The sequence below is a fragment of the Aegilops tauschii genome, chromosome 1 (assembly GCF_002575655.3).
Source record: "Aegilops tauschii subsp. strangulata cultivar AL8/78 chromosome 1, Aet v6.0, whole genome shotgun sequence".
In the NCBI taxonomy this organism is placed as follows: Eukaryota; Viridiplantae; Streptophyta; class Magnoliopsida; order Poales; family Poaceae; genus Aegilops; species Aegilops tauschii.
In genome coordinates this window covers 28,777,911-28,797,242 of record NC_053035.3, presented here as the reverse complement: position 1 = coordinate 28,797,242, position 19,332 = coordinate 28,777,911, and the positions used below count along the sequence as shown (strand labels likewise).

At 41.9% G+C, this 19,332-nt stretch overlaps 1 protein-coding gene and 1 pseudogene across 1 annotated transcript; both read right to left on the bottom strand.

Annotated features, from left to right (window-relative positions):
• Positions 1-19,332, bottom strand: part of LOC141027131 (uncharacterized) — a 282,578-nt pseudogene that overhangs the window by 195,527 nt on the left and 67,719 nt on the right.
• On the bottom strand, positions 5,723-7,177 carry LOC109741538 (AT-hook motif nuclear-localized protein 20). The gene has a single exon (XM_020300629.4). The coding sequence runs from the start codon at positions 6,900-6,902 to the stop codon at positions 5,928-5,930; it is 975 nt and encodes a 324-aa protein (XP_020156218.1). The 5' UTR covers positions 6,903-7,177; the 3' UTR covers positions 5,723-5,927.

The following is a 19,332-nucleotide window of genomic DNA, read 5'->3' as shown; positions in this document are numbered from 1 at the left end:
TGCACGCTGCTGGAAGCGAGGGAATCGACGAGATCACAGTTGCCCGTCAAAACCCTAGTCGTCGACGACAGAGTGTGCCAACTCACTACACCCGACCATGTGTGCAGCCTCTACAATTTGTTTTTCCTTCCGAGCTAGTTGTTGCCTGCCGTAGATATTTCTGAAGATATTTTTTTTGCCTGCCATAGATAATCAACTTTTTCTGAGACGACCGTCGATTTTTTTTTGAGTAATGAGACAACCGTAGATCTTTTTTATGCTGGTCGCCTGGTTTACAGCAAGCGTAGCTAACCACTACGATTTTCATTAGACACGTGATAGAGTGGTAAGGATAGATTACTTTAAGTCCAAACGGTCGAGGTTTCCATTGTTTCTTCTTCTTTTTTCTAGTTTTCTTTTTCTTTTTTCGTTTTCTTTTATTTATTTTCTTTTTTCTTCTCCATTTTTCATTCTTTTTTGCATTTGGTTTCTTCTTTTTTTCATTTCCTTTTTCCTTTCGTATATTTTGTTTCTTTTTTCTGTTTGTTTATTCTTTTTGTTATTATTCTACATTCTTTGTATATGTCAACAATATTTGCCTAATACACGTCTAACATTTTTCCAATACAAACTAAACATTTTTCTATACACATTTTTAACATTTTCTAAATGCTTGTTCATTTTTTTAAATGCTTGATTAATATTTTTATATACATGATCAATATTTTTCATCATTTTTTTAATACATGCTCAACATTTTTTTATACACATTTCACATTTATCAAATGATTGATTAACATTTTTCAAATACTTGTTCAAGAATATTTTTCAAAATTCTTGATTAAATACTTTATATACATGATCAAGAAAATTCATCATTTTTTAAATAAATTCTCAATAATTGTTCTATACACATTCAACATTTTTCTGAATGCTTGTTTAATATTTTTCAAATACTTGTTAAACATTCTTGAAATACTTGTTCAACACTTTTGATATACTTTTTCAATATTTTTTAAATACTTGTTCAAAATTTTTTGTATACATGGTCAACATTTTTTTCTATACGCATTTAACATTTTCGAATGCATGATTTACATTTTTCAGACCATTATGTAAAGTATATATAAATATAAATATATTTATAATTTTTGGAAGTATAAACAAAAGTGAAAAATAAAAAAATAAAAAGAACAAAACGTGAAAATATACCAGAAAAAAATACAAGGATGTGCGCTTCAGGCTTTAAGCGAGATCTATCATTGACGCCAGGGTTTCCCTAGGTCTCGCTTAAAGCGAGACATAGAGGCACCTACTTATTTTTAGGGCAATCTCCACTCTTTTAAAAAACAGAGTTGGTGATGATGGTGTGCCTGCCATCCTACAATATAGGCCGTCCGATTTATATCCGACGGATAGGAAGGAAACTATGACAATTTTGCAGAAAGATACCCACACCCCTCTCTAGATTTGCAAATAAGGCCTTCCCTCGTTCATCCATTTCTCCCGCAAGATATACTACTCATACTGCATCTTGATGCGTGCAACGCATGGGCATCTTGCTAGTAAAAAACACAAAATTTAAGGACAGCGCAATGTCTCTCGCCTCCCAAAATGGGCCAACCCAGGCGCCCGAGATACCACGGCCTCGTTTTTTCCCTGTTTTTTCACGTTATTTGTTTTTGTTTTATTTCTTTTTTCTTTAGTTGGTTTATATTTCATAATATTCTGAATAAATATACTATAACAAGAGTTTACATTAAAACATTTCATAATATTCTGAATAAATATACTATAACAAGAGGCATGTGAGTGTCAACGAGATGTAGTTGTTATTGGTAATCCTCCTAAAGTTTGCACGAATGGTGCACCTAAGCAAACTCGAAAATTCCGTGCAAAAGGGGCCCAAGAAGTGATGAAAAATGGTAGACCAAAAGCATTTGACGAGAAAAGTGATCGTTTGTGCGGCATATGCCACAAACCAGGTCATAACAGGCAAACATGCAGCGAAAATCCAAAGTAAGTTTTATATGTTTATGTTACGTTTGTTGTCTAGTTTTATCGTCGGTATTTTCTCAGAAGTTGTTTTCATCTTGTTATGCAGCAATACGGCATAGAGATGCACCTTCATTTGTCGAAGGGAGACAGCTAGTTACTCGCGACATGCCTAAGCAACATATGTTCTAGTTTTAAATTTATATTACTGGTATCCAATTTCTATGTGTGTGTGATGTGAGATATAAGATATTTGTGTGAGTGTGTTCTAATGTGTGAAACATGTAGTTATCATTTCCGTATTTCATCAGCTTAGATTGGGATATTTATTTTCTCAAATACGAAGTTTCGAGATTTTTTCAAATTAATTCTCAAAAGTGCATGGTATCGTTATATCCAATCGGTGTTTTTCGACATCCTTCATGGCCCCATTTTTTTCATGGCCTTGTATCACCAATTCAAGGCACCATGCCGGGTTGTTTTGGTTTCGACAAATTTTGCATTTTTTTGGAGTTTTCTCAGTGAAAAAGACCGATAAAATGGCGGGATGTGATGCAACTTACATAAGGTGTCGAAAGTCGTTCAAACTGGGCATTGATGCCTACCATGGGCATGCCCACTTGGTGCCAAAAGTTGGGGTCATTCGTAGGTTATCCAAAAATAGACCATGTTCAAGAAAAGGAAGGGTCCGTTTGAGAGCACGAAGTTTTTCGGCATCTCTTAAATGGCCCCAATATATTTTCATGACCTTGTATGACCAATCCAAAACACCATGCCAAGTTGTTTGGGTTTGCGACAACTTTTGCATTTTCTGGGTTTTCTTTGTGAAAAAGGCAGATAAATGGCCAGACGTGTCGTAACTTGCATATAGTGCCTGAGGTCTTTCAAACCGGGCATGGATGACTACCATGGGCAAAAGTTGAGGTCATTTCATTGATGTCCAAAAAAAGACCATGTTCAACGGAGGGTGTTCGGATAGGGCAGAAGGGTGCGTTTGTGAACACGTTATTTCTCGACATCTGGCGCCAATTTTTTTCCATGGCCTCGTATGACCAATTGAAGTCATCATGCCAAGTTGTTTGGGTTTTCGATAGGTTTAGCATTTTCTGGAATTTTCTATAAGGCCGATAAATGGGAGGACATGTCGCCGGACTAGCCAAGATGGATGCATCCGTGACCACGTGGGTTTTTCAATTTTGAATGATTTTGTTATTGAAACGAATTACATTTCCATCATTATGAATCAACATGAAAATTTGTGAACAATTATCCAATTCAAATTTGTTTATGAAAATTGTGAAAAAATACATTACGTTTTTTTAAAAATTACTAACAAATTCCTAACGGTTGTTGAAAACTATGAACAAAAATTTGCAACCAGAAACATTAAAAAAACCATGAATATTTTTAACCACAAACATTTCTTAAAGATGTGAACAAAAATATGAAAAGAAGAACATTTTTCAAAATTCCTGAACAATTTTTGAAATTGTGCATAAAAATAGAAAAAATTGATGTCACTAAGAACTGTGTGTTTTCGAAGAAAAGGTTTTCTTGTGAAAACAATGAGCGGGAAAAAAGTGCAGCTCAACGAGAATAAATAATATTCATCATCAGGTTAAAGTAAAGAAACACCAAAAGTACTTCTGAAGTTTCCCTACTTCAACTAATACGGAAGCCCTTACATGTGATATATATAGACTTCGGTCGAACTCGAGTTTTGGTTATTTTGGTGTTTTTTGGTTACAATCTACCTCGTCGCAACATCTCAAATACCACATAAGGTAATTTATGTTGCTTCTCCTCATATCCGTCGCTTCGCACTTTTGCCTTTGTTGCATGTAAGTGGACCATCTCAAATGTTTTAAGCTTCATACAATTGGATTTCAGATTATTATATCCTCCATCATGATTAGTAGAGAAAGATAAAAATCAAGAGACCTTTAGTACATTGGCAAATATTGGTACCATTTTGTCATTTTTATGCTATGCAACCTGTGAAAGTGGGAAGAGGTGTCTGTTAACTTACACTATCAATAATTCACTCATAAAGTTAGTAAAGCACCAAGGAATTCCGGTCCAGTGGGAATAATATATTACGACCAAGCCATAAAATGTTGTGTGATAATTTCTCTGTGCATGCTAAAGAAAGACAAGAATATAAGATGGCGTCTTAACGGTTGTTTTCACATACCATTCAATATATAACATACTATTTAACATTTATTTGGATTTGTAAGTGCATAATCTCTTTCACCCACCTACAGTTGGGAATTGGAGATCAGGTATCATCAGAAGCTTCATCGCAACTAGAACTGGAGAGAGGTTGTTGTTCATTGTCACTTTCTTCATAATATATTCTATTCACTTCTGTTATCTTCTCTAATACTAGCTAGTCGCATGTCTAAGTGCCTAGGGAAGATGAAAGTTTATAATAGAGTGACTTGTGTTTCATTATGTGATGTCTTGATAAAGATTGTCATGTGGTAGTGTGTCTTTCATTATATAATTGAACCAATGTTTTAGCTGCTACTTGCAGATCTTCTTATGTTGATGCTCTATTTGTATGTTGATTATTTTGTTATCTACAAATCATTTGGCAATAGCACAGTGGTCCACTAAGGTTTAGAAGTACTGATTTATCAACAGTAGGCATTATTTCCTTCTGTATGTTTATAATACATCAGTTATATCAAGAGTGGGCCTGTCAGCGAGCTATGGGTAGAATATGGGCCGATCCATGTCTCGGTTCTACTGTGATATCATATCTACTTCAGAGTTCCCAACGCATATCAAACCTACATACATCTACATGTTCCCAGGAACAGCAAAGCGTGCTTAATCATCTATTTCAACTATTGATAGGCTATTGTGGTTGCATCCAGGTACTAAACAAGAAAGCTAACAAAACATATAACTTGCTAATAAAAGATGGTCTGTCCTAAACCACTGTCTCACCCTGATACATTGACTAAGACAATCCGCCCAACACCAAAAGAAATCTACCCCTAGCCAAATAAATAAACATAACCAACGGGAAAAGCTGAGCTACAAGATCAAACATTGGAGGGTAAGAAATTTGTGTACCAACTGCATCTCCAGTCTTGATGATCGTTGACGATGATGCCCCTGCGTCGTCCCGGGATATCTGAAAGAACGAATGGGTGGCATGGTTTGGACGAGAGATGAACAAGGATCGTCGGGGCGAAGCCGTAGAAGAAACCGGGTTCCATTCAACCGGTTTTGGGGAGAAAAAAGTCAAGAGAAAAACCACGACATGGCACGTGGCCTACCATATGATAGATAGCATTCGGATCAAAGTTTTAATAGTGAGCAATGACAAATAGTGGCAAGCTCAAGCACACTAAATAGACGCTATGCCAAATGCCTTTGAAGCCGATAATGAAATTATACACGATGCTAAACGCTAGTCCCATCTAAATGGGAATTAACAAAGTCTCATCTAACTTCCACACTATCTATTAATCAAGCAAGAAAGTAAACTTCGGATTTGCTAATCCTCATCTAAACGAGAGTTAACAAATTAAGTCTCATCTAACTCCCACACTATTTAATTAATCAGGCAAGGAAAAGGAAAAAAATCACACGAATCTCCCGTAAAATCAAATGGCGTACGAGTTAGATGTGTCTCTGGATGAGAACATGACACACCCTTAAAACTTCAATTCTGATCCACATTAGTGAATTATCTCTTGAGGAAATGAAGCTGTACTCAAGAGTGACGACGAGATCAAATTGCAGTTTCTCCTTGATCCATGAGTAATTAAGCGCACTGGCAAACAATGAAAGCTAACTAATAATTAAACAGTACGTATATAGGAACACCTAAAACAAAACAAGGAGATGACAACACTGATATGTGAAGCTGGAAAGAAAGAAGAAAGGAGGGGATCGAGAGTCTGAGACACCTCGCTCGCTACTGCTAGCTAGAGCTAGAAGGCCGGCGGTGGCGTCCGGAAGGAGCCAAACACATCGTGCGCCATCTGACCGCCGCCATTAGGCATCTGCAGGTTGGGCGGCAGGTTGTAGAATGGCATCGACGACGGGTCTGGCAGTCCGGGCACGCCCACAGCCGCACCCATCCCGCCATTATTTCCTCCCGGAGCCGGCCCGTCCGGCAGCTGCATCCCATCGGATCCGGTGGCCGCCGCGGCCGCCTCGCCAGGCTCTTCATCGGCGAGCGGGAGGCGCTCGTAGGTGGCGTTGGAGAAGGTGGCCGCGACGACCATGACGGGCCCGGACGCGACGAGCTCCCCGATGACGGTGCCCCCCACGACCTGGCCCTGCCCGCCGGCGAGGTAGACGGCGAGGCCGGTGGCCCCCGGCGGGCACGGCGACGGGAGGAAGGCGCCGGAGAGGGAGAGGATCTCGAAGCGGCCGTGGAGCGTGACGACGGAGCCGGGCGGCGCGGCGGGCTGGCGCAGGGTGACGTTGCCGACGACGCCGCTGCCGGAGAGCACGGAGACCCCGCGCTGGCGGCGGCGCGCGAAGGTGGCCACCGCCTCCATGATGTCGGCGCCGCTGGCGATCTCCAGCACGTGGGAGCGCAGCGTGTTGGGGCTCTCCCGCGTGATGATGATGGGCGGCTTGGGCTTGTTCTTGGACCCCGCGGGCCTCCCTCGCGGCCGCCGCCCCGACGACGACCCCCCGCCGCCGCTGCCTCCTCCCGACGGGCCTGAGCCTGAGATGGCGGCGTTGGGGTTAGGGGAGTTGTCCCCCGCGCCGGCGGTGGGGGAGTCCTGCGCTGCGCCGGAGGAGTCGTCGTGGTTGTTGCTCCCGCTGCTGTTTGGTGTGGTCGGGGCCTGCTCGGCGCCGCCCATGGCAGCGCCGCCGGCAGCTGGGCCGCCGAACTGCGCCAGGTGGTTGCGGAGATCCAGGCCGCCCATGCTCCCTGCCCACCATGCCATCGATCCTCTCGCTCACCGTTAGAGGGGGGAGAGCACTGCTCTGAGTGGAGTTGATGTTTTCTTCCTTTCTCTACCTCGCGGCTGCTTTTCCTGCCTCCTTTTTCTCTGTGGGCGTTGATTGGGAGAATATAGAAGGGGAGGGAGCTGCCCTACCACTGCCTGAGCCTGACTATACTAGTACTTCTACTTCAGTGGAGTGGTACTGGTGCAAGTACTAGTACTACTTTGGCTGGCTGGCTGGCATCTTCTTCCCTGCTTGCCTTTTCCTTTTCCCTTCCAGGGCAGGCCTTCTGTTAGGGATCTAACTAGAGTACTAGTAGTACTTAACTGCCTCCTCTCCTCCATTTTTCCATGAAATGTAGGAGTAGCTGTGTAGAGAAGCCCTCCGAAGGGAAATATCAGGTGATACCAACCTTCACATGCTACTGAAGAAAATATGCCCTAGAGGCAATAATAAAGTTATTATTTATTTCCTTATATCATGACAAATGTTTATTATTCATGCCAGAATTGTATTAACCGGAAACATGATACATGTGTGAATACATAGACAAATAGAGTGTCACTAGTATGCCTCTACTTGACTAGCTCGTTGATCAAAGATGGTTATGTTTCCTAGCCATAGACATGAGTTGTCATTTGATTAACGGGATCACATCATTAGGAGAATGATGTGATTGACTTGACCCATTCCGTTAGCTTAGCACTCGATCGTTTAGTATGTTGCTATTGCTTTCTTCATGACTTATACATGTTCCTATGACTATGAGATTAAGCAACTCCCGTTTACCGGAGGAACACTTTGTGTGCTACCAAACGTCACAACGTAACTGGGTGATTATAAAGGTGCTCTACAGGTGTCTCCAAATGTACTTGTTGGGTTGGCGTATTTCGAGATTAGGATTTGTCACTCCGATTGTCGGAGAGGTATGTCTGGGCCCACTCAGTAATACACATCACTATAAGCCTTGCAAGCATTGTGACTAATGAGTTAGTTACGGGATGATGTATTGCGGAACGAGTAAAGAGACTTGCCGGTAACGAGATTGAACTAGGTATCGAGATACCGACGATCGAATCTCGGGCAAGTAACATACCGATGACAAAGGGAATAACGTATGTTGTTATGCGGTCTGACCGATAAAGATCTTCGTAGAATATGTGGGAACCAATATGAGCATCCAGGTTCCGCTATTGGTTATTGACCGGAGAGGTGTCTCGGTCATGTCTACATAGTTCTCGAACCCGTAGGTTCCGCACGCTTAACGTTACGATGACGGTTATATTATGAGTTTATGTGTTTTGATGTCCCGAAGGAGTTCGGAGTCCCGGATGAGATCAGGGACATGACGAGGAGTCTCGAAATGGCCGAGACGTAAAGATCGATATATTGGACGACTATATTCGGACTTCGGAAAGGTTCCGAGTGATTCAGGTATTTTTCGGAGTACCGGAGAGTTACGTGAATTCGTATTGGGCCTTAATGGGCCATACGGGAAAGGAGAGAAAGGCCCCAAAGGGTGGCCGCACCCCTCCCCATGGACTAGTCCGAATTGGACTAGGGAGGGGGGGCGCCCCCTTCCTTCTTTCTCCTTCTCCCTTCCCTTTTCCTACTCCAATAAGGAAAGGAGGAGTCCTACTCCCGGTGGGAGTAGGACTCCCCCCCTTGGCGCGCCCTCCTCCTTGGCCGGCGGCCTTCCCCTTGCTCCTTTATATACGGGGGCAAGGGGGCACCCCAGGGACACACAATTGATCATTGATCTCTTAGCCGTGTGCGGTGCCCCCCTCCACCATATTACACCTCGATAATATCGTAGCTCTGCTTAGGCGAAGCCCTGCGTCGGTAGAACATCATCATTGTCACCACGCCGTCGTGCCGACGAAACTCTCCCTCGTTGTGTTAACGCTTCCGCTTTCGTTCTACGAGGGTACGTGGACAACACTCTCCCCTCTCGTTGCTATGCATCACCATGATCTTGCGTGTGCGTAGAAATTTTTTTGAAATTACTACGTTCCCCAACAGTGGCATCCGAGCCTGGTTTTATGCGTTGATGTTATATGCACGAGTAGAACACAAGTGAGCTGTGAGCGATATAAGTCATACTGCTTACCAGCATGTCATATTTTGGTTCAGCGGTATTGTGAGATGAAGCGGCCCGGACCGACATTACGCGTACGCTTACGCGAGACTGGTTTCACCGTTGCGAGCACTCGTTGGTTAAAGGTGACTGGCGGGTGTCTGTCTCTCTCACTTTAGTTGAACCGAGTGTGGCTACGCCCGCACCTTGCGAAGGTTAAAACAGCACCAACTTGACAAACTATCGTTGTGGTTTTGATGCGTAGGTAAGAACGGTTCTTGCTAAGCCCGTAGCAGCCACGTAAAACTTGCAACAACAAAGTAGAGGACGTCTAACTTGTTTTTGCAGGGCATGTTGTGATGTGATATGATCAAGACATGATGCTATATTTTATTGTATGAGATGATCATGTTTTGTAACCGAGTTATCGGCAACTGGCAGGAGCCATATGGTTGTCGCTTTATTGTATGAAATGCAATCGCCATGTAATTTTTTTACTTTATCACTAAGCGGTAGCGATAGTCGTAAAAGCAATAGCTGGCGAGACGACAACGATGCTACGATGGAGATCAAGGTGTCGCGCCGGTGACGATGGTGATCAGGACGGTGCTTCGGAGATGGAGATCACAAGCACATGATGATGATGGCCATATCATATCACTTATATTGATTGCATGTGATGTTTATCTTTTATGCATCTTATCTTGGTTTGATTGACGGTAGCATTATAAGATGATCTCTCACTAAAATTTCAAGATAAAAGTGTTCTCCCTGATTATGCACCGTTGCGAAAGTTCTTCGTGCTGAGACACCACGTGATGATCGGGTGTGATAGGCTCTACGTCCAAATACAACGGGTGCAAAACAGTTGCACATGCGGAATACTCAGGTTAAACTTGACGAGCCTAGCATATGCAGATATGGCCTCGGAACACTGAGACCGAAAGGTCGAGCGTGAATCATATAGTAGATATGATCAACATAGTGATGTTCACCATTGAAAACTACTCCATTTCACGTGATGATCGGTTATGGTTTAGTTGATTTGGATCACGTAATCACTTAGATGATTAGAGGGATGTCTATCTAAGTGGGAGTTCTTAAGTAATATGATTAATTGAACTTAAATTTATCATGAACTTAGTCCTGATAGTATTTTGCAAAATATGTTGTAGATCAATAGCTCGCGTTGTCGCTTCCCTGTGTTTATTTTTGATATGTTCCTAGAGAAAAATTATGTTGAAAGATGTTAGTAGCAAAGATGCGGATTGGATCCGTGATCTGAGGATTATCCTCATTGCTGCATAGAAAAATTATGTCCTTGATGCACCGCTAGGTGACAGACCTATTGCAGGAGCAGATGCAGACGTTATGAACGTTTGGCTAGCTCAATATGATGACTACTTGATAGTTTAGTGCACCATGCTTAACGGCTTAGAATCGGGACTTCAAAGACGTTTTGAACGTCATGGACCATATGAGATGTTCCAGGAGTTGAAGTTAATATTTCAAGCAAATACCCGAGTTGAGAGATATGAAGTCTCCAACAAGTTCTATAGCTAAAAGATGGAGGAGAATAGCTCAAGCAATGAGCATGTGCTCAGATTGTCTGGGTACTACAATCGCTTGAATCAAGTGGGAGTTAATCTTCCAGATAAAATAGTGATTGACAGAATTCTCTAGTCACCATCACCAAGTTAGTAGAACTTCGTGATGAACCATAGTATGTAAGGGATGACGAAAGTAATTCCCGAGCTCTTCGCGATGCTGAAATCGACGAAGGTAGAAATCAAGAAAGAGCATCAAGTGTTGATGGTTAACAAGACCACTAGTTTCAAGAAAAGGGCAAAGGGATAGAAGGGGAACTTCAAAAAGAACGGCAAGCAAATTGCTACTCAAGTGAAGAAGCCCAAGTCTGTACCTAAGCCTGAGACTAAGTGCTTCTACTGCAAAGGGACTGGTCACTGGAAGCGGAACTGCCCCAAGTATTTGGTGGATAAGAAGGATGGCAAAGTGAACAAAGGTATATTTGATATACAGATTATTGATGTGTATTTTACTAGTGTTCATAACAACCCCTCGGTATTTGATACTGCTTCAGTTGCTAAAGAGTAGTAACTCGAAACGGGAGTTGCATAATGAACAGAAACTAGTTAAGGATGAAGTGACGATGTGTATTGGAAGTGGTTCCAAGATTGATATGATCATCATCGCACACTCCCTATACTTTCGGGATTAGTGTTGAACCTGAATAAGTGTTATTTGGTGTTTGTGTTAAGCATGAATATGATTTGATCATGTTTATTGCAATACGGTTATTCATTTAAGTTAGAGAATAATTGTTGTTCTGTTTACATGAATAAAACCTTACATGGTTACACACCCAATGAAAATGGTTCGTTGGATCTCGATCGTAGTGATACACATATTCATAAAATTGAAGCCAAAAGATGCAAAGTTAATAATGATAGTGCAACTTATTTGTGGCACTGCCGTTTAGGTCATATTGGTGTAAAGCGCATGAAGAAACTCCATGCTGATGGGATTTTGGAATCACTTGATTATGAATCACTTGATGCTTGCGAACCATGCCTTATGGGCAAGATGACTAAAGACTCCGTTCTCCGGAACAATGGAGCGAGCAACTGACTTATTGGAAATAATACATACTGATGTATGCGATCCGATGAGTGTTGAGGCTCGCGGCGGGTATCGTTATTTTCTGACCTTCACAGATGATTTGAGCAGATATGGGTATATCTACTTGATGAAACATAAGTCTGAAACATTTGAAAAGTTCAAAGAATTTCAAAGTGAAGTGGAAAATCATCGTGACAAGAAAATAAGGTTTCTACGATCTGATCGCAGAGACAAATGTTTGAGTTACGAGTTTGGTCTTCAACTAAAACAATGTGGAATAGTTTCACAAATTCGTGCCACCTGGAACACCACAACATAATGGTGTGTCCGAACGTCATAACCGTACTTTATTGGATATAGTGCAATCTATGATGTTTCTTACCAATTTACCACTATAGTTTTGGGGTTATGCATTAGAGACAGCTGCATTCACGTTAAATAGGGCACCATATAAATCCGTTGAGACGACACCGTATGAACTATGGTTTGGCAAGAAACCTAAGCTGTCGTTTCTTAAAGTTTGGGGTTGCGATGCTTATGTGAAAAAGTTTCATCCTGATAAGCTCAAACCCAAATCGGAGAAATGTGTCTTCATAGGATACCCAAAGGAGACAGTTGGGTACACCTTCTATCACAGATCCGAAGGCAAGACATTCGTTGCTAAGAATGGATCCTTTCTAGAGAAGGAGTTTCTCTCGAAAGAAGTGAGTGGGAGGAAAGTAGAACTTGATGAGGTAATTGTACCTGCTCCCTTATTGGAAAGTAGTTCATCGCAGAAACCAGTTCCTGTGACACCTACACCAATTAGTGAGGAAGTTAATGATGATGATCATGAAACTTCAGATCAAGTTGTTACTGAACCTCGTAGGTCAACCAGAGTAAGATCCGCACCAGAGTGGTACGGTAATCCTGTTCTGGAGGTTATGTTACTAGACCATGACGAACCTACGAACTATGAAGAAGCGATGGTGAGCCCAGATTCCGCAAAATGGCTTGAGGCCATGAAATCTGAGATGGGATCCATGTATGAGAACAAAGTATGGACTTTGATTGACTTGCCCAATGATCGGCGAGCCATAAAAAAATAAATGGATCTTCAAGAGGAAGACGGACGCTGATAGTAGTGTTACTATCTACAAAGCTAGACTTGTCGGAAAAAGGTTTTTGACAAAGTTCAAAGTGTTGAATACGATGAGATTTTCTCACCCGCAGTGATGCTTAAGTCTGTCCGAATCATGTTAGCAATTGCCGCATTTTATGAAATCTGGCAAATGGATAAACAAAACTGCATTCCTTAATGGATTCATTAAAGAAGAGTTGTATATGATGCAACCAGAAGGTTTTGTCAATCCTAAAGGTGCTAACAAAATATGCAAACTCCAGCGATCCATCTATGGACTGGTGCAAGCATCTCGGAGTTGGAATATACGCTTTGATAAGTTGATCAAAGCATATAGTTTTATACAGACTTGCGGTGAAGCCTGTATTTACAAGAAAGTGAGTGGGAGCACTACAACATTTCTGATAAGTATATGTGAATGACATATTGTTGATCGGAAATAATGTAGAATTATTCTGCAAAGCATAAAGGAGTGTTTGAAAGGAGTTTTTCAAAGAAAGACCTCGGTGAAGCTGCTTACATATTGAGCATCAAGATCTATAGAGATAGATCAAGACGCTTGATAAGTTTTTTCAATGAGTACATACCTTAACAAGATTTTGAAGTGGTTCAAAATGGAACAGTCAAAGAAAGAGTTTCTTGCCTGTGTTACAAGGTGTGAAATTGAGTAAGACTCAATGCCCGACCACGGCAGAAGATAGAAAAAGAATGAAAGTCATTCCCTATGCCTCGGCCATAGGTTCTATAAAGTATGCCATGCTGTGTACCAGATCTATTGTATACCCTACACTGATTTTGGCAAGGGAGTACAATAGTGATCTAGGAGTAGATCACTGGACAGCGGTCAAAATTACCCTGACTGGAATAAGGATATGTTTTTCGATTATGGAAGTGACAAAAGGTTCGTCGTAAAGGGTTACGTCGATGCAAGTTTTGACACTAATCTAGATGACTCTAATTCTCGGTCTAGATACATATTGAAAGTGGGAGAAATTAGCTAGAGTAGCTCCGTGCAAAGCATTGTAGACATAGAAATTTGCAAAATACTTACGGATCTGAATGTGACAGACCCGTTGACTAAAATTATCTCACAAGCAAAACATAATCACACCTTAGTACTCTTTGGGTGTTAATCACATAGCGATGTGAACTAGATTATTGACTCTAGTAACCCTTTGGGTGTTGGTCACATGACGATGTGAACTATGGGTGTTAATCACATGGTGATGTGAACTATTAAATCACATGGCGATGTGAACTAGATTATTGACTCTAGTGCAAGTGGGAGACTGAAGGAAATATGCCCTAGAGGCAATAATAAAGTTATTATTTATTTCCTTATATCATGATAAATGCTTATTATTCATGCTAGAATTCTATTAACCGGAAACATGATACATGTGTGAATACATAGACAAACAGAGTGTCACTAGTATGCCTCTACTTGACTAGCTCGTTGATCAAAGATGGTTATGTTTCCTAGCCATAGACATGAGTTGTCATTTGATTAACGGGATCACATATTTAGGAGATTGATGTGATTGACTTGACCCATTCCGTTAGCTTAGCACTCGATCGTTTAGTATGTTGCTATTGCTTTCTTCATGACTTATACATGTTCCTATGACTATGAGATTAAGCAACTCCCGTTTACCGGAGGAACACTTTGTGTGCTACCAAACGTCACAACGTAACTGGGTGATTATAAAGGTGCTCTACAGGTGTCTCCAAAGGTACTTGTTGGGTTGGCGTATTTTGAGATTAGGATTTGTCACTCCGATTGTCGGAGAGGTATCTCTGGGACCACTCAGTAATACACATCACTATAAGCCTTGCAAGCATTGTGACTAATGAGTTAGTTACGAGATGATGTATTGCGGAACGAGTAAAGAGACTTGCCGGTAACGAGATTGAACTAGGTATCGAGATACCGACGATCGAATCTCGGGCAAGGAACATACCGATGACAAAGGGAATAACGTATGTTGTTATGCGGTCTGACCGATAAAGATCTTCGTAGAATATGTGGGAACCAATATGAGCATCCAGGTTCCGCTATTGGTTATTGACCGGAGAGGTGTCTCGGTCATGTCTACATAGTTCTCGAACCCGTAGGGTCTGCACGCTTAACGTTACGATGACGGTTATATTATGAGTTTATGTGTTTTGATGTACCGAAGGAGTTCGGAGTCCCGGATGAAATCGGGGACATGACGAGGAGTCTCGAAATGGCTGAGACGTAAAGATCGATATATTGGACGACTATATTCGGACTTCAGAAAGGTTCCGAGTGATTCGGGTATTTTTCGGAGTACCGGAGAGTTACGGGAATTCGTATTGGGCCTTAATGGGCCATACGGGAAAGGACAGAAAGGCCCCAAAGGGTGGCCGCACCCCTCCCCATCGACTAGTCCGAATTGGACTAGGGAGGGGGGGCGCCCCCTTCCTTCTTTCTCCTTCTCCCTTCCCTTTTCCTACTCCAACAAGGAAAGGAGGAGTCCTACTCCCGGTGGGAGTAGGACTCCCCCCCTTGGCGCGCCCTCCTCCTTGGCCGGCGGCCTTCCCCTTGCTCCTTTATATACGGGGGCAAGGGGGCACCCCAGGGACACACAATTGATCATTGATCTCTTAGCCGTGTGCGGTGCCCCCCTCCACCATATTACACCTCGATAATATCGTAGCGGTGCTTAGGCGAAGCCCTGCGTCGATAGAACATCATCATTGTCACCACGCCGTCGTGCTGAAGAAACTCTCCCTCAACACTCGGCTGGATCGGAGTTCGAGGGACGTCATCGAGCTGAACGTGTGCTGAACTCGGAGGTGCCGTGCGTTCGGTACTTGATCGGTCGGATCGTGAAGACGTACGACTACATCAACCGCGTTGTGTTAACGCTTCCGCTTTCGGTCTACGAGGGTACGTGGACAACACTCTCCCCTCTCGTTGCTATGCATCACCATGATCTTGCGTGTGCGTAGGAATTTTTTTGAAATTACTACGTTCCCCAACAGCTACCATGCTTCAACTTTTGAAATGTCGCATTTATATGTTTTGAAAAATTCTGTTTTTGTTTTGAATCTTCATAAGAGATGTGACTACAAACCCGAGACTACTCATGTTTTGTCTTCTTTTGACACATTCATTTCAGATTTGTCTTTTTTTCTCAATATGTGTTTTAAATTTGGATTTGAATTTTTTAGGGGTTATAAACATATGTCATGTGAACATCCACAATATTTTTCAGAATTATTTGAAACATATAAATGTTACTTTTCAATTTTTAGAGCATGGGAGCATGTGAAGGGTGGTATCACCTGATATCTACCCGCTCTTCGACGAGGCCATCTCCCACACCGACACCATTCCGTTTTCAAATGCTCGAACCAAACTATTCAAACACTTCTAAATCTTGAACGCAGACTTGGGTCGAATGTCCAGAATCCCCAGGCAAGCGTAAAAACGAGGGGCAGAGCGAGTCAAGAGTAGTTCGGACGTCCGCCACATCAAACCCCGACAACTCGAACCCTCCAAATAAAAACAAATACCTAGGCCCCCTTCATTTTTCACACGCCACCCCTCCTCACCTGCTCTCTGTCCCCGCTCTTGGAGCCTGACGCCCCGGACGCACCCCTCCCCCTCCCACGGACCAGTGGGATGAGTAGCTTCGGATGTCTGAGAACACATACTTGAAAAGCAATGGTCATATTTGTTATTGCAGTGGTGAACACGTTTGGAACGAAGTACTTGATAGAACCAAATGCCAAGGATGCATCAGGGATTTTGGCACTTGTAGAATCAAGAGGGTTTTCATTTATGCTTGGATCCCTCAATTGCATGCACTGAAAATGGAAGAACTGCCTATATGCTCAACATGGGAATTAACATGGGCCATGTTAAAACTCACACCATCATTCTTGAAGCATTTAGATCACAAGACCTCTGGATTTGACCCTCTTTCTTTGACATGTCATGGTCTCACAATGTCATCTTCTCTATTGTTAGTGAATTGTTATGGCAAAGCTCGGGAATGCAACTATACCATCAATAGGCATGGCTACACTAGTACAAAACAGGGCTTTCGTCACAGGGCAATATTCACATTAGTCCCGGTTCAGTCACGAACCGGGACTAATGTGAGCATTCGTCCCGGTTCACCTGGGCCCTTTAGTCCCGGTTGGTGCCACGAACCGGGACTAAAGGGTGCGATGCCTATTAGTACTGGTTGGTGGCACCAACCGGGACTAAAGGTTAGTCCTTTAGTCCCGGTTGGTGCCACCAACCGGTACTAATGGGCTTTGAGGCATTAGTACCGGTTCATGGCACGAACCGGTACTAAAGGGCCCATCAAACTCTACCCCCCCCCCTCCCCGTGGACCGCCTTTTCAGTTTTAGAAAAACAAAAGAAAATGATGGAAATGTCAAAAAAATAAAATAAAATAAGTTTCCCATGTGATATGTGGTCTAGTTGTTGGGAAAATTAACAAATATGAATTTCGACTTTATTTGCAAAATCTCTCTGGAATTTCTTAAAATGGGCATAACTTTTGCATACGAACTCGGATGAAAAAGTTTTTTATATGAAAAATCATCTACTCGAAAAGTTACATCCGAATTTAACCGGGGGAACCCCGTTAAACATTTTCAAAATCCTCAAAAACCTAACAGAAAAAAGATACGGGGCTTTTAAGATCTGGAGAGGCAAAAAAATTCAAAAAATTTCAAATTGTGGTCAAACTGTGGTCAAACAATGGTCAAACTAATTATTCTAGAATATTAGTGTTACTAAATAATTATTTCAGTTTTTTTGAATTTTGGTCAAATCTGGTCAAACTGTGGTCAAACAGTGGTCAAACAATGGTCAAACTAATTATTCTAGAAATATTAGTGTTACTAAATAATTATTGTTTTTTAAAACAATAGTTTCAAATTCAAACAGTGAAATGTGTCACTTCATGCTCAAGCTAAATTCCTGAGGGTTAATAGAATTGACATCTTACTATTGTCAGGAAAACAACAAGTGTAGACTTGGAAACGAGGGAGAATAGAACCCGGAAGTTAAGCGTGCTCAGGCTGGAGTAGTGAGAGGATGGGTGACCGTCCGGGAAGTTAGATGATTTGGAATGATGAGGGGTGATTAGAGATTAGAGGATAAATTGAGCAGCGATGAGAGGTTAAAATAATTCAGAAATTTGAAAATAAAAAAAATTTGCAAAATTTTTTTTCAAAAAAAAAATCACCAACCGGGACTAAAGGTGGAGCTCCAAGCTGCGTCCACGTGGACGGCCTTTAGTCCCGGTTCGTGTAAGAACCGGGACTAAAGGGGGGAGGCATTAGTAACGACCCTTTAGTCCCGGTTCAAAAACCGGGACTAAAGGCCCTTACCAACCGGGACAAAAGCCCCCTTTTCTACTAGTGCTAAAACATGCAGTACTATCTTGTCGATGGTATCTGTGGGCGATATTTGTCAAGACCATCCGCAACTTTCACCATCAATATTACGAGAAAATATGAAGTATACCCGACAAAATTTATATTGTTGGATTTGTATTCGGAAATGGTTTTCAATATAATGCTTGTGACATATATTTTATCAGTTCAATATATTTTCAAACTTTGGCCCAAAATAAGAGAGGGTCTAATAAACCCAGACAGAGGGAGTAGGTAACAAGAAAACACACTTTTCCCAATGACGAGCAGGTGCTAAAAAGGATGTGGAGAGGGCATTTGGAGTGCTCCGAGAATGTATGTGGTTGTTTATGAATCTATTAAACAATGGATCCAAAGACAATATGAGAGGTGAAGGACATGTTGTATGACCCTGCACAACATGATTGTGAAAGATGGGGGGGGGGGTGTTGGGCGAGAATGTTCACAATGTTCAAGATTCCAAACTGATGGGTGGACATTTCTAGCTTCCATGACAAAAGAAGACGATGTTTGAGAATTTCTCAAGATGTATCATCAGATTTAGGATCCAACAACTTATATCTAGTGGAGCATTTATGATTGTGTTCTCAAACAATTAGAGCATTTGGCTAAATAGATTAAGTATTTAATTTGAAGTATGTTACTTGGAAACTTGTGTTTGGATTGGAATATCTATCTTTGAATTATTTTTAATGTTTGAAGAAAAATGACTAGAGAAAAAAAAGTTGAGCAACAAACACGCGGTTACAAAGAATCCCCAAATTTCTGGATCGAATAGCCTGTATAGGTTTAGCCATGCCACATGGGTTGCCAAAATGACAACAAATGTTTGGACTGTTCGAAATCCCACAAACTGTCATCAAATCGGGAGTAGCTTTGGAAGAGTTTGGCATTCGCAGACACCGCCAACTCAGTCTCAGAACCCACCACAAACCCATGTTTTTCTTTCCCTCTTCTCTCTACATTCTTCGTTGGACATGGTGCAAGACAAATACTACCTCCTTTCCGGTTTAGAAGGTCCACACGTTCCCTTGGTCAAAGATTAAATCAACTTAACATGAATTTAATATAATTAGAAACTATAAATGTTCTATTCTTTTTACAATATAACTTTGATGATATACTCCCTCTGGTCCTTTCTACTGTGCATATAAGAATTGTCTAACT